Genomic DNA, 24122 nt, shown 5'->3' with positions numbered 1-24122 from the left:
GTAAAGTGCAAAATAAACTCTTAAACACAAAATTTAGAGTTTATTTACCGATGGGACACTTTCTGAAGTTTCAATTATCTTGATTGAGAGATGGAATTCACAGAAAATTGATTAATTCTGCTTTAAATATTTGAGAAGCAAAAATGGATTCTTTTACACACCAAATAAACTTAATATTCTCATAAAATATTATTTTGTGCAATAAGTGTAGTTTGTAAATCAAATTTAGGGTTATATTAATTTTAAAACCAAAATGCCAATTTTGAATACCCCCTTTGATCCCAAAATGTCCCCAGTTTTTGTACCGAAATCTTGATCTTTTATTCACCATAAATATGTGTCCTAGTAATACTAAATCATTGTAGCAAGCCCATGCATATGATAGTATTGATGGTGATCTTGCTAAAGGTAAAAGGTAAAGTGCTCCCTTGCACTTAGCACTACACCATGAATGCGGAATGCGTATAAGGGGTGTGGGGGTAACGCCCCACACTTTCTTGATCCGGTCGTGAGTGGGGGTGATGTGTCATTCGACGCTGGGTGGGCGCTGGAGCCACTTCCAACGTTAGAAAAGTTCCCGGATTTGAACCAGCTGGGGATCGAACCCGGGACCTTTAGCATGGTAGTCAGATGCGTTACTGACTGAGCCACCGCAGCCATGCTTAAGAATATTTCTAATCCCAAGAGGAATGCAAACATTCAAATTTTGCTACATCCACATTTTACTAACACTGTACTGCATGGTACTGATATGTAGAATTTTTAAAAAAATGTAGGCATACAAATTTAAAAGGCAAGTTGGACACTAAATAACTGTTACATTGTGACAAATATTCAAGTAAATGGTTTTTAAAGTCAATACATTGTTCATACATTTAGTATAAATAAATGTATCAAGAAGTTTACCGGTTTAATTTTTTTAAAAATGCCAAAATTAACAAATATTTTCTTCCTTATAAGCAGGGAATGGATTTATATCTAGTAAAAAGTGCTATTCACTGAAATATGGACTTAAAATTGTAAAAATTTATATTTTTAATAATATGACACACTACATTAACCAAATAAAATACAGTATGCTTACACACTGTCATTAATTAAACAAAATTTCTACATAGTACCTGTGTGTGCCAAACTGTAAATCCTTTTAAAATGTTTGGTCAACAATGTCTCCCTTAGAGAAATCTCTCTTTAGAGCATGATCATTAGAACTGTCATGAAACAAATTACCCACAACGTTGACAAAAATACACTAAATGGTAATAAATAGCGACCGTGGTTTTTTGCAAATGTGATAACACTAAAAAATGTCAATTGTTGCAAAGAAGTACTTATGTATGTGCACTGACATGTTCAAAACTAAACACATTTTTAGGGCTGAGCCGATAACACTTTGAACCGATGCCCTCACCGATACAGATACTTGTATAATTCCAATTTAAAATAACAAAGGCTATATATATATTGTGTGTGTGTGTGTAATTTATTATTATTATTTTTTATACGTATGCATTTCTGACGAGGGGCGATGAATAAATTAACTCAACAAACGATACTCTGTTGCAATGATGCATCTGAACTTTACAGTCAGTGACAATCCATCAGATGTTTCAAATAGTAGAGAAATATTAAGCGAAGCTAAGAACAAGGCAATCGTGTCTCTCTCCCCCAATGTTGAAAAATTAGATCATGCCTCTTCAACCTCCTCTAAAACTAAAGGATCACCCTTCCCAAACTAACATTAAATCATCTGTGAACCATTGGCCAAATTGGAAATAAATTACTGCTGGTGTATGCTCGTATGCACAGACCTGTCTCTTGATACAATCTCATTTTTTGTGATTTCTTAAATAAATTGATTCTCATTCTCTCTCTTTTATCACCACAAAGAGGGAAAGAGAGAGAAAGATCGAGTACGCTGTTGACCATTGCATAGTTACTTGTGATAAATAAGTGCCAATTTTGAAAATTTGCTACCGGTATGCTTTTTGGCATCTTAATTTACTACCGGTATGCCATACGGCTTATGCCGGCCCAATTCAATCACTGCCGTGAACACAAGAATAATTGACAATTTACCAGACCTGGACACAACGTCTAAAACTAACAGTAAAGCTGTCATCTGAAACCAATCTAGTCTCTTTTTTTGTCCTTAATCAAAGAGAATAAAAATTAGTAATTGAAATTTAAGGAGAGAATGAAAACTTACAAGTCTCTTGCTTCTCTATCAGGCGATTGACTTCAGTACAGTGATATTCCGACGTGACTTTGCTTTCGATGTAATATACTATCGGCAGATGATTTCTAAAAAAAAAAGGCAGAGTTCTATTTCTTGGCGTGAAAGAAATCGAAACCCATCACTACACTTTCAGAAAGTAAGTGCCATCAACTGTCGTTCAAGAAAAATTATTCCCTTGCTGCATTCCCTGTGCCACCAAAACACGCCTGTTGAAACCCAGTTATCCAGGTTGGGACAAATAAAAGTCTAAAGTTGGAAGGGAAAAGTGGGATTAGCCCAGATATTTGATTTTCCATGAATATGCTATGTACTATGAGATATGTCCATCACTTACATTGGCGATGACCTTTTTGACTGTGGGAGTTCTCTAAAGAGGGAGATGTCCACAAACAGCCAAGAAATTGGAAGGATTAGCCACAGGTGCCTGGTTGGCTTTCGGACCTCATTGGGGTTATTGTTACACGAAACCGCATCTGTACGAACAAAGCCTGGTACAGTTCGAAGAGAACTAAACAGAAGCAGCAAACTCCTATGGCGATAATTTCACATTATGCTTGATTTGCAAGATACTTGACTGCGAGTCTTATCTGCGTACGAATCTTTGTGTCACGTACTTGCTGTTCATGGAAACTTGAGTACAGGTTCATTTAACAAATGCACATTTTTTTTTTCAAAACCAAAGTTGGGAAAGGTGAACGAACCTTTGAAAGGGAACAAATTTTGGTTTTGGCTGCGCTTGTAGATACTCAAAAACAATGGTAGCGGCTAGGATTGGTGCAAAAATATCAACCAATACTTACTGATACTGATACATCGGTATCAGCTCAGCCCTACACATTTTTAATACATTCTAAATCATGAAATAACATGAATTGTGGCCTTTTCCATGAATTTCAACACATTTTGTGCTTAATAATTAAAGTGAAATTTCAACTTTTTTTTTTTTACGCTTAAAAAAATAAAATGTACCATATTTGCATGTGTATAAAGTAATGAAGAAACTATGGTGCATGTTATTCACAGAATAATTCAGACAGCTTCATGAAACCACATATAAACAGATGTTTCTCATGAATTTTCATCTTCTATCTGAGCTTTTTGCATCACCGGGGCAAAGTGGCTGGGTTTTGGTGGTAGATTGAGTATGCACCTACTGTCACATGGGAGTCGTAACATCAGTATTTTGTCACGTGAGAAAATAACTTCCTCAAAAGTCATTTCCAACAAATGGATATGGCCAAGTGACTTACAAATTAAAATACTAGTTTAAAATCAATTAAGATATATTTGGGAGATGAGTTGGGGATCCCTACTAATAAAGGACAAGCTGTAAATAACTTATATTACAAGATTTTAAATTTTCCCACAACGTACTTTTGACCTTCTTGGTCCCAATTTGCTGTTGGTTTAACCGTGTGTGTGTATGTATGTACTGCTATCGTTCAACTCTCAAAACAATTCAGCTCCCAACATCAGAAATTAAATTTGAGAAGTATCACTGTATCTTTGTTCATATCTATATATCAGATTATAATCCAAATGCCTTTGTGTGCATATTAGACACTGGAAGGGGAAAAAAGCTACCATAATCCACAATCACAGAAAATATATCACCAAGAACTGCAAAGTTTCATATACAATCAGAAGCAATTGCAACAAAATTCATACTGCAAGAACATTCCTTACAATGAATTTTCCTTCTAGTTAATGTCATGATGATAATGCATGAACACAGCCTTTGAATGCAGCCTAAATTGTAAAAATAAAGTGTCAGTTATTAAAAAACCATTGAGAAGTTAAACTAAATAGGTTTCCGACAAATACAGGAACTGTTCATATTAGGAATCAGATGAGTTACTGGAAGCGCCAGTGTCAATATTATCTTACCATTAATCATTGTTTGAAGGAACGTAAGTTCAATCCTTTTCAACAAAAGCCTAATAATAGTAAATATTGTGTGTCAAATTTGATATGTAGCACTTCAGTTTTATTAGAATTTCAAAGAAATAAAACATTGGTAGAGGATATTTCGAGACCATTATCTTTCTTCTTATATCAACATAAAATAAATTACATCATGGCTTTAAACTATTTCTAACTCTCAATCTTTTAGCACTGTACACAGAAAATTTCTCAACATCAAACATACCTACTCAATATTACAATCATCACAGTATGAATTAGCCAAAGCCTTTTGTTTTGTTTTAAATGTACACACACATATATGGCATTTGAATACCTATTCACAATTTCAAAACTCACTCACGTAACAGATTTAAAACTATGACTTGTTCCCATGCTTTGAAAAATCGAGTACATTTTTTGGTGTGACAAAGAAAATGTGATATTCTTTTTTGGAAAGTACTTGTAATTAAAAATGTATTGGGAATTGCTTTTTTTCACACTAAATCACATTTTGCATTCTCTTCAAATCATGCACATGACACAATGTAAAATATGTGCTAATACATTGAAAAATATTCACTTAATTGTGTCATTTGTTTACCCACTTTATATCCCTTTCTCTTTCACTCACACACACACACACACACACGTCAATCAGCTAGCTCTTACATGATGCAAAATGAAGTGACTCGTGATGCGAGAAAATGGGAACGATATGTGCTAGTAGAGAGCATATGGAAAGACTTCTTAATGACTTACATCGCTTAAAAGTTATCTCGTCAATCATATTTACGGTTTTCATTTACACACACAGAGTATATCTCACTATTAATATCAACATTTGCATTCATCCGTACGTGTATTCAGTATTCTGCAAATGTAACTCTAATGCTATACACTATAGACTTAACAAGACAACAAAGCTGGCTATCTTCAGCAGCCTGGTCTGTTTAAACATCAACTTGAATAAATTATGCAGGGGAAAGCAAACACCACGCACACTCATATCCCACACATGTACACACCCACCCATGCACACAGACACACACATGTATATATACATATATTGATATATATATATATATATCAATAAGCTTGGTCACGGCCACAGCAGAGTATTTACGATGTACACAAAAATATATGTGACCACATTTCGAAAGAATGTTCTTCATTACTTAAGAAGTATTGTCCTTTCACTATCTTGAGTGACGTGGGATCTCCTCACTGAAGGCAAGCTTGAATCTTCTCAATCCATTCCTGTGCAGTCACAGCATCACTGGCACAAAAATTGTACGTTCGACGATTTGTTCTCAACTGTGAACAACAATTTTTAATTATAGTTTATGCAATCAAAAAAGAACAATGGCACAAAGAATTGAGCTTAAAATTTTCACTTTTAAAAGGTAATACGAGGAACATATTTTTTTAAAAAAGTACATGCTCATAACTGTCTACTTACATTATTGTGGAGGATGAAGTTACTGCATCCCTACATAATAGTATCTGGTAGTGTAGCACAAGTTGCCAAAGTTCTGGTAATCTTCTCATGAAGTCAGCAAAATTGTTTTGCCATAAATATCGAGGGATCGCCCTAAAGCCTACACTATGTCATCGATGATCTTGAAACAACATCCCTGCGCAGTGGATCTTTTAACTACCGAAACAAGTCATAGTTGCAAGGGCTCATGTCCAGCCTATGGTAGAGATGGCGGGTGCTCTAGCAGTTCCAAACCCCACCACAAGCATTTGCAGCATGGCACCTTGCGTTGTTGTGCAGCACAATTGGATGTCTTGTCAGAAATGTTGGTCATTTTCGACAAATCACTGGACAAAGGTGATCCACCAGAAAGTTACTGTAATACTCACTGTTCATGGAAACTTCCTTCGGCAGTGTGTGGCCGAATGTCTTCATAGTCGTAGGCAACAATAAGCACCATCTTAATGTTGCTGGATGCTTGTCGGTCTGTGGTCTTGGCGAATCGCTAAGGTGATCCACAAATTGGATATGGAAATGGCTCACCACAAGCTTGAAAAAGTTCTCTGACACTTGACAGCATTTCTTCCATCTGCTACTTGAACTTTGATAACTCAATTTTGTTCTTTTCGTGAGAACACCACTCAATACGGTTACAGCAAGTGAAATGCTGCCACCACAAGTCAGTCTCTGGAACTACGACATGTCACACGTGGCAAAAATAAATCCATTATGTGATCCCACATGTGCATTTGTATGTTCTGGTCAACCCACAACAACTTTGTTGTGATCTCTATCACATAACTTATCAGAAATAAGTTACCACTATCTGTTGCAGATAAAATATAAGTTTCTCTTAAACTATGGGCTAAACTTGCCAACTGATATTCAACTCATTCCATGTCAAAGCAACCGATAAAAAATATTTTTTACCCTTAATGATTCAGATTTTGTTTATACAAAGCACTTATCAAGAGGACAAAAATTGCCAAATTTCAGATTTTTTGGGCTCTTAAGTTTTTGAGTTGTTGACTTTCAAAAAACAAAAAATCCCAAAACTTGACGACATTTTGAAATCTTTAAACAGCTGTAGATCAAAAACTATTTGACCTAGAGAGCTCAAATTGGAATCATTCTCTTCTGCTTTTAATGAGCTTTAATTTGAAATGCAACATGACTGTGGTATTTGATTTTTTTTTAATTTTTAAGAAACTTGAAAAAATGTACCAAAAATTATTAATTTCTGAGATGTCAAGGTTCAGACTCCGGTTGATTTGGCATGGAATGACCCATTCAAAGATGGTTTTATTCTTTAAGGAGTCAGTGATACATTTAGAAAAAAGGCTATATGCTTCACATTTAGGTCTTTCTCCATTTGAAGTAAACAAGACCCGTAACTCTTCAAAGTGTCATCACAAGTAAGTACAAAAGTATTATCAAAATTTGGCAAAGCATGTACCATATGAGAAATAAGCCTTTTCTTTGCATTATTCCAAGCTAGGGATGGGCCGAAATGACATTTTGGCTGATACCAATACTAATAACAGATATTCTACTGATCCGATATAAAATTCCAAATGGTTCACTGACCTCCTTAATAAATGTACATTACCAGATAAACCAAACTATTGCAATGGAAAGAAGCTGTATATTTAGACATTTACTTTAAAAAAAATCAATGGGATAGAGATTGAATGTTTATATCCATAAAAATTATAACCAAATCGCACAATATTGCATTAAATTTTAAGATATTTAGAGATATCTGTAATTTTACCGATACCGATAGAGTACCAATTAATCTCTATTCAAAGCAATATCAACAACACAAGCTTATTCCATTTGATCTGATACTCTAAACTTCATAAGATAATTTTTACATGAAAATAAAATGGTCCAATAATTTGGGCCTTCATAAATGCAAATAAGTCAGTACTTACGTCAAAAAAGGATTTGTCGTCAGTTTTCTTTGGTGGTCCAGGGATTGGTGGAGCTGGAGCCACAGAAACTACCTCAGCTAAATCTGAAAATAAATTTGGAAGTACATTTTAGGAAGAGAGTATACATGTGCTTACATCTCTAACAAGACAGTATTTGCCACTTTTTCCTTGTAAATAATAAACCTTTAGCAATTGCATTTTTAAAAAGCACACTTTTTTCTTTACAATTTCTCTCCAGAGGGAACATACTTCAAAACACTCAAAGAGCAGGTGTGTGGAAGCCCACAAGGACCTACGCAGGGTGTTCTTTGGTTATATATATATATGAGCCTTTGTTGTGTAAAAATAACTTTCTAGTGTTCAGCTACATTTTTCTAAGGCCAAACCCATAAAATGCTTTTGACTATTTAGGATTTACATGAATTGCTTAAGTTTCATAACAAAGCAATACATATGGGACAATCCATGTCAAGTGGTCCAATCCATTTTGCTCGACAATTTTTAAAAAATCTAATTTTTTCTGTCCAGTTACTGTACCATGTTGTTAGGTGAAAACAGTCATTATGTTAATTTTAGTGGCTGTAGCTTTCGAGTGGCAGCCATATTTTTTTTCAAAGATCCGCCATTTGGTGGTGTCGTAAGGGGTTACCAAATCTGAAATATATCAGCCCCTAATTAACCTATCGATGTGGAACAAAAACCAAAATGATCAGCACACTGTAAGCTACAAGACTGTGCATTAGCCATTGTTATATATGAATTATGAAAGGGTGAAATTTAAGTTTGAAAAAGTAGGTCATTGACGCTAAAAGTCCCGATTTTAGCAGATAATATTTGCAAGAAGGGAAATGGTCAGGAAGCTGAGCTTTACTAGATAAAGAGCTCTGATATAGATGTGCTCATTCACCAAGTTTCAACCCTTAGACTTGTCCCTGTTTTCCCTAGAAATGATTAGAAAGTTAGGAAAGTGAAAAAAGTGCACCTTTCACTTTCTGGTGGGGGACCTGATAAAAATATACAATCCCTCCCCATAACAGTTTGGTATGAATATATTATGTACCAAAAATTAGGATTTTCAGATTTCATTATAAGTACCTTTAATATTAACACAAAGTTATACCTACAAATAAGCATATGCAGAAGTACGGATAAATGAGAGTTTACTGTATATACATCATAAATCAATTGACAGTGGACGAATAACTCACAAAGGGGTTTATCAAATCATACAATAACAACACTGGGTTACTTATTACCACTTAAACAGTGTGTTCCACAAAAAGTTGAGAGATTTCATCACACAACTGAAGGGTGATAGAGTGACACCGACCAGTTGCATTTGTAAGCTCAATGGGTGTAAGCTGCTTTAAAATATTCTTGAAAGGCAGCCATGTCTTGTCGTCTCTTGAAATTTGGAATGAGGTTCGTGGTCCTTGTGGCTCTTAAAAATGAACTTTGAGGTCATCATGTTCGATGCTGACTTCTTCAACAATTCCAATATACCAGTTTGCATCATAAATACATGCAACTATTTCACCTGTTTGGAGGTGACATCATTGTTTTTGTTATTGCACTTTTCCTTCACAACATATAGTCTTGTGTAGTATGTAGCACATAATGATTTCCCAGGAATCAGATCTACAACATAATTCATTTCCTTTAGAAGGTGTGCACTCGTAATTTCTGAAAGTCCTTTAGTTATGACTTTTTTATGGATTTTTAGAGGGTCGCAACACGATTGACCAAAAAGATGATGATACTTTTGAGAAAACTTCACTTCATGGTAGTTGCATATGTTTCCAATGCCACTGCTTGTTCTCAATATCAAATGATTCCTCTTTTCTTCACTGAAGTCACCAAGTGCCTTAATGCTTCTTGATACTGGGCCATACACATCCTTATGACATTCTTCACCACTTAATTTACCTACATCACATTCAATTTTGTCACTAACCGGATGTAACGATACAGAGAACTGCAGAAACACAACCTTCCTCTTGAGCTGCAAGCATCTGAATGAGGCACAAGTGGTGAATTCCCATGAGATGCATGTCTGAACACGATTGTGCATGTTAGAAAGAGCAACCTGCTTACTGCTTTCATGTTTACCTCATATAACTTTTTCTTGTATGCTTTGATAAACCCCTTTGTGCGTTATTCGTCCACTGTCAATTGATTTATGATGTATATACAGTAAACTCTCATTTATCCATACTTCTGCATATACTTATTTGTAGGTATAACTTTGTGTTAATATTAAAGGTACTTATAATGAAATCTGAAAATCCTAATTTTTGGTACATAATATATTCATACCAAACTGTTATGTATATTTTTATCAGGTCCCCCACCAGAGATATCTACCTGTGAAAGGTGCACTTTTTTCACTTTCCTAACTTTCTAATCATTTCTAGAAAAAAAGGGGGGCATGTCTAAGGGTTGAAACTTGGTGAATGAGCACATCTATATCAGAGCTCTTTATCCAGTAAAGCTCAACGTCCTGACCATTTCCCTTCTTGCAAATATTATCTGCTAAAATCAGGACTTTTAGCGTCAATGACCTACTTTTTCAAACTTAAATTTCACCCTTTCATAATTCATATATAACAATGGCTAATACACAGACTTGTAGCTTACAGTTTACTGATCATTTTGGTTTTTGTTCCACATCAATAGGAGAATTAGGGGCTGAGATATTTCAGATTTGGTAACCCCTTACGACACCACCAAATGGCGGATCTTTGAAAACAAATATGGCTGCCACTCGAAAGCTACAGCCCCTAAAATTAACATAATGACTGTTTTCAACTAACAACATGGTACAGTAACTGCACAGAAAAAATTAGATTTTTTAAAAATTGTCTAGCAACGATTTTCTCATATCCTGGACCACTTGACATGGATTGACCCATATCTCATATCTGTCCACCATTCCTAGAAATAATTAGAAATGGATTAAAAGGCTGATTATTTTCTATGGCAAATAGACAACTCAAGTATTCCAGGTTTTCAAGGCAAAAAATAACAATCACTAAAACAAAAGTTGATCTGTAATAAAATTTGACACCAAACATTTATGAATACTTCCTTACACTATTACTAAGTAAGTGAATAACTTATAGATCCCCCTGAGAAGTCTAAAACAAACAATTAATGTAAGAGTAAATGATGACGACTCCCTCTCCCTTGGTTATCTAAAAGGATTATTTATCTCTGTTATCTCTTGACATTCAATATTAAGATTCTTATCAGCAGAGTAATGTAAAGCTAACAAAACAAAAGTTGGTTACTGTAAGTGTTAAAGGTGACTGCTAAATTTTAAGTCTAAAAAGCAATCACTAGATGCACATATTTTTGGTAAATAGAAAAGCAAAATTTCGGTACTAAAACAGTCAATTTCGGGTTCAAAAGCGGTATGGAAAATAAAATTTCGCTGTTATACCAGTGAAAACGGTATATAAACTAAATTTCGTGTTTAAGAGTGTATTTTGCATTTTGCAGTTCGCATTATTTCGTGACAAAACAAGGTAGGAAAATGCACCTCACACCTTTCAGAAACATGAAAAATTAACATTATAATGTGTCATTTCACATTTCATGTTTTCGTCAAAAATTAAATATGCATGCCTCTAGCAATCACCTTCAAATTTAGAATTAACCAATTACCCTTGAGACATGCTAGTAACAATATATTGTTCACTAAGGGAAGAGTAAATAGTGATTGTCTCTCCTTTTTGCAATCTAAAATAAAATAACTCTGGTCATTCCGCAAAGTGCTAGCACCTGGTATGAGCATACATATTACATCATTATCTACATTTCAGCCATGGTGAGGGATACCCTGCCCCCCTTTTCCCACTAGGCCCTTCATATATCTAAAGCCAATATCTTCCAAGTAGTTTGTGTAAAGTTAGTTACTGAAGTTGTACTTATTATGTGTAATTATTATTGTTATCAAGGAGCATATTCTAATCTTTCAGGTGTGCTTCATTGGGACTCCTTGATCAATTAGATGATTTTCCCCGATATTTTGAGGTACTCCAGATTTGTGAGAACCCTGTAATATGCAGAAAAATACACTACTTCCATTCCAACTAAATCATGCGTCAAACAGCAAACCTCTGTTCCCTACCACCATAATAAAGAGAGCCTTACCTATAAAACCTTTACAATGTGAATCTTCCATTGCATCATAATACCTCAACTGATGCTTGATGGAGTCTAGAACAAACCAGCGTTGCTTCCATCCTTTCAGCAAGGCACCACGTTTGTACAAGTACCCCTCGTGAGTTCTGTTCTCCGCTACGTTGGCTGCAAAATTGTCATAGTACTGCTGGCTGGCTGTTTGAATAGTTGTTACACCTACAAAGATGGAAGCCAAGTTACTTGGAGTGTTTAATATTAAATTCAGCATATGCTTGAATACAGTGCAGCATGGATACAATTACATAAGGTTACCCCATGAAATGAAATTCCAGAGTATTCTGTAATGTGTTAACTCACTTTACCTCTACGATATTTAAATTGGCTTCAATTGTTGTAGAAACACATCACATACAAAAGCCTGTTTTATCATTGCTAGGGAAAAAATCCACATTCACAGCTTGGTACACTCATTAACCCATTGACATTCAATGGAATCATTACAACAATCACATTTTACGTTTTTATTAGGGATGGGACTGATTAATCGGTACTCTATCGGTATCGGCCGATATAGGCATATCAGTGTATCGGTTTATCGGTAAAATTACCGATTATTTTACCGATCCGATATATCAATAAATACCCGATAGTTTAGTGCAAAATTCTGCCATTTTTGTTGTAATTTTTATGGATGATCTCCATGTCCTACTTTTTAAAAAAGTAAATGTCTAAATATGCAATTTCTCTTGCACTGCAGTCACTTTGAAACACACATTTTTTTAAGGTCAATGAACCTTTCAGGTTCTTCCGGGACCATTTCTAATTTTATATCAGATCGGTAGAATATCGGTTATCGGTATCGGTAAATTTTATATCGGTACTTTATCGGTATTGGCCAAAATTTCATATCGTCCCATCCCTAGTTTTTATGAAATAATTTTCTGAGTTTTGCATACTTTTTTAAGCCATAGGTTGATTTCCTGTTTTTTAATTAGGTTTTCCAAGTTTCCCAGGTTAGTTGATAACCCTGATAAATTAACCATGAAATTTTTACAGCTGCCAAAACAGACATGGTAACAACCATCAAATATCAATTATTAATTTTTATTTCTTTGTCATTTCAAGTTTCATTTTAGAAGGAAATGTATGCCACAAAATACATTTACAAATCTGCAAAGTAATCTTTATTTTTCATGATCACAAAGGTCCAAAGTTTGAGCTATATATTATATTCCTATCAGGACATCATTGTTTATGCATGTCGGGACTGTGTGGTAAGTAGGAAAACAGTTCCCACACACACTTCTCCAGGTTCTTTCTTAATATATTGTTTAATTTCAAGATGGGATCACTGGTCGGTACCAGAGATCTGAATTAACTGCTTTGTCTTCCACTCCAAGCAGTGTGTTTCAGAACAGTAGTAGAAGTCTTGCTAACTGTTCATACAACAATAAGAATGAATCATCCTACAGGCTGAATATATGCACTGTGTAACATTTACTAATGATCCTCATATCTAAACTTTATTCGTAGGAAGAGCTAAAATTCAACAGAACTTAAGATTTTATGTTTTTAGGGGACCTACATGACTCTTTGGATACCTCACATAAAAGTAATTTTAAATTATATGAGGGTTTAGAGCTCACAAACGTATCGTAGTCTACGTAAAAGCAAAAAAAAAACTTACAATGACAATTTGTTTACCAAGAAACCACAAAATCACCATAAAACTGTGAAAATCCTACAGGTGTTAGCCAAATACAGGTAACTTAATGCAATATCAAACTTGTAATTGTATCAACAAATTTATCAATACAGTAACTTCAATATGCCATTATTAAATCAATGAAAATTAATTCCAAACAATTAAGGAACAAAACTAAATGTTAGCACATAATCAAAAGGTACAGTATTAATAAATATTTGGTTTTATTACTTCAACTGGTTATTTCCATACTGCAGTATTTCCTGAATTATGATGATTTGAATGCATGAAACAACACACACACACACATTTCGCAAGCATAATGTGAAATTCACACCTAGAATCCCACTTACATATATATGATAAGTTACAGAATACGTGTCTAATGGAAATTCTGTGTGAAGCTTCGTACTATGTAAGAGGTAAGTGTTCTTGTCTCTGGTGGAAGTAATGTCAAGTCTCATCCCCAGTTTCCAACTTTATCTGAGTACAAACAGGTGCCTCTTGAACATGGAAAAAATCACCCACACACGAAAACTAAGTTCAGAACTTCACGTGAACAAGTATTCTCTCTACCCATACTCAGAAAGAAAAAGATCATGGGTTCAAGTGTTAGACAGAAAATTTCACACTCATTATTTTTACTTGGCAGTAATATATGCAAGCAATTATGTTCACAGAGGGAATTAAAAGCAAGCTTAGTTGTTATTTTCAGAAACGTTATAATTCTTAAAACTTAAAATAATTCAAAATGATAATCTTGCCTTTAGTACCACATGACTGTGAAACTTGGTCCTTTATATTGCGTAAGGAACGTAAAGTGAGAGTTTTTGTTGAAAATAAAGAGCTTGTACCTAAAAGAAATTAAGAATACTATATAACAATAAACTTTACGGCCACTATTGTTACCATTGTTAGAACAATTAAACGTATACAACTTTTCCGGAATGTCTGGAGTAGCGACGTGCAGAGGGGGAAAGTTTGTGGGCGGGGCCAGACTAGGTGGGGAAGGGTGCGGGATGAAAGCAACGAAGTGTTGCGCCGTATAACAGCCGTAAAGCAAAACGCTTTCTGCTGCCAATTTCTTATATTATTCTCAACAATGGCCACTGCATTGTTTTACACAAATAACAAATAATATCGTGCGTGTATTGTCTTTTAAGAAAACAATGCAATGCAATGCAAGAATGCCAGTACAGTAAGAATCACGAACCTTCCGACCCTCTGTAAACAACCGTCTCACTGCGAGTAACGTATCACTCCGCGCCAGCTGTTTGTGAATGGTGCGGCAATCTTATGCTGCTCACTCGCAACCTTTAATTTTACGTAACATGGAAAAACGTATTCTTATTTTAACTGATAATCTACAATTAAAGTATAATAAATTTTCTACAATTGATTAAATACGTGTTCTTGTTCAAGAATGAACATATTTTTCAACGCCAAAAGTTATTTATCTGACACTGGGTTTACAGATCCCCGTTCCCCCTCCTCTCTCATTATGACAGCGCCAAAGTTATACAAGACAGTTAGAGATTCGTTTCAGTAAATTCAAGCCTTTTGGTTTTATTACTTCCTCTTCCACCAAATTATTTCCCAACATTGTTGACATGTAGAGTATTGTTTTCTCCTTTGTGCAACAAATATACCGCCAGTTTTAGCAGTAAGCTAAACAAAGATAAGCCGGGGAATAAAAAGAGATTGTTTATATTTCTCTCGGTTTCTCGTGCACTAGAAAACGATAATGAGCACATTATTTAAGCACGTCTCATGCAAGTAATATATTTTCTTACCTTGATTCCGCAGTACTTTTTTGAACTTGAGACATTTTCGGCGCTAGACATCATCCTGTCAGAGTACGGCCTGTCAAATTTGCTTCCCAAAAAGGAACTCAACGTGGCACAAGAGTCGATTTAACGTCCACTGCTAAAATTGCGGAGATCGTCATCAATCATCACTATCAACATCTTCCCCACTGTGGACAGGACGGCTCTTTGATTGGAAGAATACGAAACCACCTCGCGTTGTATTGCGCTTATCTCAAAATCGGTGTACTTGTTTATACGAGCAACAACGCTTTTCTTTCGCGGGACTCACAACTTGACCGGTCGTTTTCCTTTGTTGCACCACACCGAAAACACAAAGACGCAGACACACAATTACACTTGGACACCAACTTCACTGCTTGCTCAGGATAGCACCGACACAACGTTACATAAACGTTAAGAACAACCTGCTTCTTGCCACTTTTCAAACGGCTGTATTTCCGAAAGACTACTCTGAAAACACGGGAGACCTTCCTGCACGCATGGAAGTCGCCATGTTCGAAACTGGCGCTATTTTCTTGCTGTTCACGTGATCGATTTTAATTTATACAACAATCACGTATTATTATTATAAACAGAAACCTTTAATGAAAATATATTTTAAAATGTATAATCCAATGTAATTTACACATTTTTCTTCCATTAGCGTACTTTCATACAACGGACTACATGATGCGGAAGAAATCCGTTATTAGGCTGTTGCCAACCTCAATACTTCTCACTAAGTCAAGTACAGAAACGGAAGTGGTATGTCGAATGTCGGCATATGATAGTGTGATTTCACATTGTCAGTGACGATCCTCCGGGGTTGGGGGAGGGGGAGGGACGCAGGAGTCGAATATATAATCCAGAGGTGTTCACCATCCGGATGGTGACATCCTCACACTCCGGAATACTTTTGCGAGTGAAGGAGGGCAGGCCGTAGGCTGAGGGAGGTTGATTTAAAATGAACACCTCTCAACAAGAGAGAAGAAAAATGTGACAATATTTAAAAATTCACCCCCAAATATGCATTTTATTTTATATGTAGCGTACAATAAAATGTGACTGCCTCAAAATATCTCTGTATTCTACAGTCTTCTTTCCCCACATCGCGCTACGATGCCAGGGGTCCCTGGTTCGAATCGTGGCCTGGGCATGGATGTTTGTGAATGTCCATTCATCAATTTCATCATATCATCATCATTCATCCCCATCTTCGCAAATTAGCCATAAGTGGCACAAGAGGGGAAGTAAAATAAAGCGAATCAATCAAACCAAATGAGTTATTTCCATTATTTTTATCTAATTAATAATTATTAATTTAGTCAATCAAATCATATGTATTAGCTTACTTTCATTATCTATAATAATAAATCATAACACTTTCAAACATCAAATAAATTTAATGAAGAAACCCCGGTTTCTAAACGTAATTTATCTCAATGTGTCATTCTTCTAGCAAGGTTATTTTATTAAAATATGAGAGAAAATTAATCCTTTGGTACGGAACCGTCTTACTGCTGGGGGATAAGATGTAAATTTTGTATTTGATTTTTTTAATTTAGCGTTGCTTTTCTTCCACTTTTGGCTAATCCCGATGATGAGAATAAGTGATCGTCAGATGAAATTGATGAAGGGACACTCACAAACAACACCCATGCCGGGATTCGAGCCAGGGAACTTTGATAATGAGTCTGAAAGTCGGCCACCAGGCAAGATGTACATACATTCATTCAATAACTTTTAACAGTCATCAGTGATACACTGCTTATTCCGCATCTGTTGACAAATGGAATGTTTTTACACCTTGTAGGCTATGTGGATTATTTTTTTTTCATAAGTTTGCAACACTGTTAGGGTACACGTGCTTTTGTTTACAGAAGGTCTTAAGTTCTGTGATTCTCACTTTAGTTGGCCTGTAAATGGTACATAACTTATTTGTTTACACATGTATTTTCTTTGCACAACTGCCACCCTAGAAACCAAAATTCCCTGTGACTGAGCCTTCGTAATGCCTCTAGTGCAAACTCATCAAAGTCTGCAAATCGTTGAGCTCGTTTCGGATGCCTCTTGCCTGGCGTTTCCAACAGGGATGTTTTATCCTTTTCTCGCAATTGTTTCGCTTCCTTCCGGATATTATAAACTGTGGATTTCCCAATTCCCATTAGGGCAGCTGTCTCCAAAACACATTCATTTACTGTTTTACCTCGTGCAAATAGGTTCTAGAACACAGTCAACACTATGCAACGCTCTCCTGATGCGAACTGACATGTTTACTACAGAACTACTGGACTGCGAATGAGCAGTCGAGTCGCCCCCTCCCACACATGCCCCTCCCCTCTGCACGTTCATTGCGCGAGGCACACACCCTTCAACGTGCACCAAGAACATGTTCGCGTTCTCTTACTCCAGACATTCCGGAAAAGGAATATAGTTGAGTTTGATGGCTAGGGTATATGGCATGCAGAAGAAAAGAAAGAAGTTTCAAGATCAAAGAAATGAAAGAAGTTGCTACTCATTTGCAGGATCCACTCACTCAGATCTCTGTCCAATGTCATACAATTCAGCAGATATTTGTGGTGACAGGAAGAAAGGAGTATTCAATCTGGTTGCACGAAAAGCATACTGCAAAAGCTTCATACATTTCACATATCTGCAGTACTACACAACCAATAACTCATATATACTTTGTTCATTTATAGAGTGAACCTAAGTTCACACATAATATCAACAGTAAACATTTGCTATTACCATGTCTAACACATTCTGAAATTTTTAAGTTACAAAATCCACTTTTTCTTCAATTCTCTAATATTTTTAAAATCAAATTAAAATTACCTGAATAACAGTTGCATCATAACAGTATAACTAACGTGATGCACTATGTAAAATCAAAATGTTCAAGATCGATTTATTTGTGTTTTTAAGTCCACTTTATGCACAGAAAGGCTAATCCAGACTGGACCTACAGTTTAAAATGGGATCCGAACAATTATGTGCATCCACCGGGTATTGAACCTGGGACCCCTTGATTACAAGGCAAATGATGCAAAAATGTTAAAAGACTAACTCCAGGTACGTATTATGATTGGTTGTACTTCACTTATGTTATGTCACGTTCTGATGTAGGCCAATTGCCAATAACAAGAATGAATGGTGATTATACGAAATTGAAGGGCCATTCACACCTACACCCTGAATGGGACTCAAACCGAAAAGCATAAGTACAGGAAAACCTCGCTAATACGAAATTCAAGGGACCAAAAAATGTCAATTTCGAATTAAATGACTTCGAGTTATCCAAACTTTTCAAGATGACGCCTGTTTTTCAGGTGTAAATAAAGTAGAGTATAAATTACCCCCACAACGGGTGTTTTATACTTGGTGGTAGCTCAGAAAATAAGATTTATATGTACTATATAATAATATTGTACGTTTTAAAGAAAGTGTAAAAAATGTTACACAAAATGAGAACACGGAGCTTTCGCGGACACAAAGATTCCAAGGAGACGGTTAACACCATTTATCCTGCCTAGTTATACAACCAGTTATGCACGGGATGCATGTTGTGGCAAAAAGTCTTTTAAAAAACTGTATTTTCTTTAAATTGTGCAAAGTCGTTGCTCTTCCACGAAATTCTTACAATTTTAGTTCATAAGAAACCCGTTTGCATGGAGACCTACGGAAAGGAAAACAATCTAGTTTATTGCAAGAAGTGAAACTCGGAAGAATCTTGACAGTAGTCACACTGGCGTGAGCAGGAGACTGGAGATAATCGGACAGAATGAATATTGGATTTTATGTGCGTTCACTAGAACATTGTCCGTTACAGGATTAACTGGTAAGAGAAGATTCTCTCGGGAGAGAACACAACTTTTCCCTGGCCCAAAAAAAAAATCGGGGCTGTAAATTTTGTTCTGGTTCGGCTGTCTAAAACACATCCTAAAAACAAAAGTCACATTTTCTTTGCTTCAGTTAACTTCATATTCGCCCCCACCCCCCTTCCCCTTTGCAGGGATAAGTCCAAACTCTTCCTCAACTTGCACTGTAATCCACTCTGAAAAAATAATCACGCAAACTTGTGATCTGTTTGCACCGAATGTGTATTCTAGGGCACATTAAACAGTGCCCCACTCGATAATCATGCTGATGGTTCTGAAGAAAATCGGCAATTATACGAACTTTATGTGCATCATGAAGTTGTTTTAACTCTGTTTTTCTTTCTGAAGATCGAATTTCGTTATCGTCAAATCAAAACAGCTTTGCGAGATTCAAAACAATGACCCTTTTTCCTTGCACTGGATGAGTCATTGCGGTTATCTGCAAGCGGCAACTAAACACTGGTGCCAGCTGCCGGGTAAACAGAATGAGACCGGCTGGAAGTTAGAGCAGCAGGTGGCAGAAGGGAAATCATCCGCATTTTAAAGTCGAAGACGCAACTTTTATCAGCAATGTAAAAAAGAAAAATGATCCTTGCATTACGTTTTACCATGCAACAGACAATAATATGGGCAATATTTCCTATCCAGACAGATGCATTCAAACAACAAAGAGGGACCTGAATTCTGCAATTATCACATTACCATGCACACCAGTGGCGGATAATGAGCTGTTGTAGGAGAAGAGAGGGGGGTCACTTTTCTTTTACTTATCCTGCGGTTTTTGTTCGTTTTGAATAAGGTATTCAGAACTGGTTGCTTTATTTTAGACGCGAAAGGAAAGGAGCCCATGTGCGCACACGAGATCAAGAAAATCGTGGCCGAAACAATTAGAAATGGACACCCTCCCCCCTTTGTTTACTGATAGAAAAAGGGAGAAGTCACTCAGCCAACAGAACACTGTTTTGGCAAATTTTATGACTGGCACAGTTGGGAAACGTATGAAGCAGAAAACTGGAGTTGCAACATATGTAAGATCAAAGTCAACTTTTGTGGGAAACCTAGATGACAATGCATTAAGTGGGTTGACGATCCTTAGTTCGCCTATGTGGCTTTGATTATCTGTAACACTTTCCCTTTTTTTATGAAGTTCTACAGGGCACAAAGAACACGCTTTTAATGAAAGTGGTTACCGGAAGTTGTCGGTTACCAGGCCAAAAGTTGCTTGCTCACGGGCAATTGCTGAATCTCGAGCCCAGAGCTAGACAGATGGGTGAGACTTCCAGGCGCAACGCATCTTGTATTTTGGAACATTCCTGCGATCTTATCTCGCATTTCTCATCTAGCACTGGTGAATATTTCCAAGGTGGCGCATTCAGTGGGGAAAGAGCTTGACCTGCCATGCACATTGACAAAGAATGTCGGGCTGCTTCCCTCGAATTGTCAGCAGCTCTTAGGACAAGGAAACTGTCAAGGTCAAGTTAAAATAACGTCCAAGCTCTCTCCACATTTGCCCCCCCCCCCCCCCTCTTGATCTTCTCTTGTCGACTTACGCAGGTGTCTACTTCGAATTAAGCGAAATCAGTTTTGCCGAAGGGTGTTGTAAACAACTTTGTATTAAAAATTATCCTTATGTCGATTTATCCGTACTGAAATACATTATAAATCCTATGTTATCGGCTGGGGAATGGGAAGAACTTCGGATTAAAGGGTACTTCGTATTAACCAATATCGTATTAACGAGGTTTTCCTGTAATGAGATCATGGGTTAAAGCCTAAAAGGTAGAAACTATCGTAATAAAAAGGGAGTTATTGATTTATTTGATTGAAGCTATAATCAACACTGAAAATCGATATGCATGGTTCATTTCAATCATCAGAAGTAAACACAGTACCCCCTAAACAAATAAATTAGGTCAGACAAAAATGATATAAGCTGTAAGAAAATACATTAAGGCTTGTAAATGACAGGTGTTTTTTTACCAATATTGAAATTAGGGATGGGACAGATTAATCGGTACTCTACCATATTGGCTGATATAGGCATATGAATGTATTGGTTTATCAGCAAAATTATCGATAATTTTACTGATGTGATATATATCTATAAATATCTTATAATTTAGTGCAAAATTCTGCCATTTTGTCATAATTTTAATGGATAATATCCATGCCCTATTTTTTATAAAAGTAAATGTCTAAATATGCAACTTCTTTTGCAATGCAGTCATCTGGTAACTTACATTTATTAAGGAGTTCAGGTTCTTAAAGGGCCATTTGAAATTTTATATCAGATCGGCAAAATATTGGTTATCGGTATCGGCAAAAATTTAATTGAAATGCATCATTTGTAATAAATTTGTGTGTGTGTTTGTTTGAAAAATAATTAATATGGATTGAAATACACACTGCTCTACCCTTTCTTTCTGTAAAGAAAGCAGTTTTGTTTTACAAATTACAAATGTGGAAAATACGTTGCATTTGAGTATTATCTATTTACTATCTAGTGCAAAATAATAATAAAGGACTATAATAAGCCATTCATTTTCATCACCCTAACAACAACTTCATTTCCAAATAAAACACAAATGGTGAACTTTTAACAACTTACTGGAACTAACTGAGCCCGAATCGCCTCCTGTTCGAGTCAGTGTTTGTGACGTTAGATTGCCATCTGCTACTGCTTTGTACTTGGTACAATTTTTGGGCACTGCTTCTAAGCATTTTTCATGGCAGCTGTATCCACAATCTACACACCTCATTCCAGTCTGAAAACAAACAGGATAAAAAAAATATTATTTTTTGCTGCAAATAAAAACCATTAAGATGCAAAATTACAAGACATCAACCATGTATGCTATGATTAGCATTACCCTACAGCAAAACCCTCCTGATACCACTGTACTGATACCAAACTTAGGTTTATAATTGCAGAATTTTTCATTTGATATTTTGCTCATTCCTGTTCATTTGAACGTCAATTGTTGTACAAGTCAGTCAACAATGTAAAATTATCTAAGGCTTTATAAATGTTACACATAATAGCCATACTACCATGGGCATCACCAGAAATTTTTGTATGGAGGTCAGGCCATTGATAGAACTTGATTAGTAGAAATAAAAACAATAATTATTATTATCGTGATGATATTATTATTTTACAATAACAAATATTGTAAACTAATAAATATAAAGAAATTTAATTCCAAATTTATTATTATTACTACTCGATCCACCAACACAACTGTTGTCCACTATTTTTTTCCATTTCATACAGTTAGTGAACTGAATTATTTTATAGTTATTGTATTTTGTATTAATTTTTACACATGTAGATCAAGAAATTTTAGTCATAAAGTTTATGTTGTGTGACCTCTCATAAAAAACTATAATTTTTGGCTTTTTGGAAATTATAGAACCATTTATTCTTTGGATTAAATGGTAGAATATAAAAATGTAACCTGATTCCTGTAATTTATATTATTTTTTTTTTTGGTCTAATGCAGTTTTTACTTCAGCCATTCTTGTTGAATACTAAATAAGTGAACTTTAGTTCTGTTATTAACAATAAAAGTAAACTAGCTTTCTGCTATTTTGTAACTTAAAATGAATGATCCCAATTTTCAGGGGTGGGATGATGGACCCATTCGACCTCCTCTGCCGATGCCCATGCATCCTATTGGTATGCACACTATTGAGAAGTACCTTTACTCACTACACTCTTTTACCATGAAGTCAACTCCCCATTTTGCAAACTTTGTGTGGCACGGGTTCCAATGTGGTATGTAACGTATCTATTACACAGCTTGTTGCTCTTTCTGCATTTCAAAGCTTTTCAATGACCAATTCAATAGATATGTTCTATTATAACTTCATTTAAGTAAATCATGGATCATTTCCAGAGCAAAGGTGAACATTTCCAGGATATCAGGAAATTACAGCTGCTCACATATTTTCTGAATCAATATCTAAAAACTAAACTAAACTCCATAAGCCCTGTGAGGGCCAGGGCCTACCAAGTGGCTTTTTCATTAGACGAAACATGGGCAGCATGTCAAGTTGCATTGCTGCTGTTTTCACTGATACCACTATCAATGCAACCTTAATATTAAATGAACGTTTCCTAATTTTCTTTTGAGACAGAGCACATCCATCTTTTTGTGGCTGAAATATAATACAAAACCAAAACTGTATTAGTTAAGCAAAAAGCTTACCTTTACAGGTCCCCACAACACATTTGTACAGAGATCACAGTAAGTTGGAGTCGTAAAGTTGTATCGCTCAAACCGATGAGGATGAGAGTATACATGTGATGTTTCAGACGCTCCGACCATCTTTCCTCTCATGAGAATTTCAAGTGTTGACCTCTTATGAACAAGTCGTCCATGATATCGAACCAACTGGGTTGTAAACGATCCATGACGCTGCAAGACCATACAGAAACTTACATTCTACAGTACTGAAAGTAAATTTCAGGGTGACATGATGGAGACTGCAAAAACTAGAAAATATTGAAGCAACAAGGAGAAGCTTTCATTACAAGTTTGTGTTACAGCTGCAATGAATGTCCATACAAGACTGACATTTTCTAAATCTTCTTTCTACTTCTAACAACAATTTCTATTATGTCTTTCAAATGTAAGACACGTTACTAAATTAAAAATGTGAAAACAAAATATAGTAATGCAATCTCTCTACCAATTCTGCTCAACTTCTAGGTAGATATCATAAAAATTCACTCAATTATCGTACACATTATAACTTTAGAATATTTTCTTAACAAGATTCTTTTTCTTTTATCTGTATTTTATTTTGATATCCTCAACTATTTTCTGCACCAGTTAAGCAGCATTGTTGGACGGTGGTAATGAAGGCACTCTATAGTGCTGAAAATATTTAAAGAAATCAGAATAAAATACAGGTTTATTATTTTCCTGTTGCTGATGTTGACACCATGCAGTGAGAAATAGGTTTTATTCAGAACATTTATGAAATGCAAGAGCCAGAAAGTGAAACAATGTTTACAA

General features: G+C 35.7%; 1 protein-coding gene across 6 annotated transcripts in view; it reads right to left on the bottom strand.

The window, feature by feature from the left end:
• Positions 1–1587: 1587 nt before the first annotated feature.
• Positions 1588–24122, bottom strand: part of Sbf (SET domain binding factor) — a 104683-nt gene continuing 82148 nt past the window's right edge. For 3 of the 6 annotated variants that reach the window (XM_083136116.1, XM_083136119.1, XM_083136130.1), the window contains 6 exons: positions 23310–23519; positions 21707–21863; positions 14174–14263; positions 11714–11920; positions 7559–7641; positions 1588–5458 (listed from right to left, as the gene is read on the bottom strand). In XM_083136116.1, coding sequence (XP_082992242.1) covers positions 5366–5458; positions 7559–7641; positions 11714–11920; positions 14174–14263; positions 21707–21863; positions 23310–23519 — 840 coding nt within the window. In that variant the 3' untranslated portion in view covers positions 1588–5365. The remainder of the gene's footprint in view (positions 5459–7558; positions 7642–11713; positions 11921–14173; positions 14264–21706; positions 21864–23309; positions 23520–24122) is intronic. The other 3 variants (XM_083136123.1, XM_083136135.1, XM_083136142.1) reach the window with 1 other exon arrangement.

The sequence above is a fragment of the Lepisma saccharinum genome, chromosome 1 (genome assembly GCF_977018435.1).
Source record: "Lepisma saccharinum chromosome 1, izLepSacc3.1, whole genome shotgun sequence".
In the NCBI taxonomy this organism is placed as follows: Eukaryota; Metazoa; Arthropoda; class Insecta; order Zygentoma; family Lepismatidae; genus Lepisma; species Lepisma saccharinum.
The sequence above is the reverse complement of the archived record's forward strand: the minus strand, read 5'-3'. Positions and strand labels throughout refer to the sequence as shown.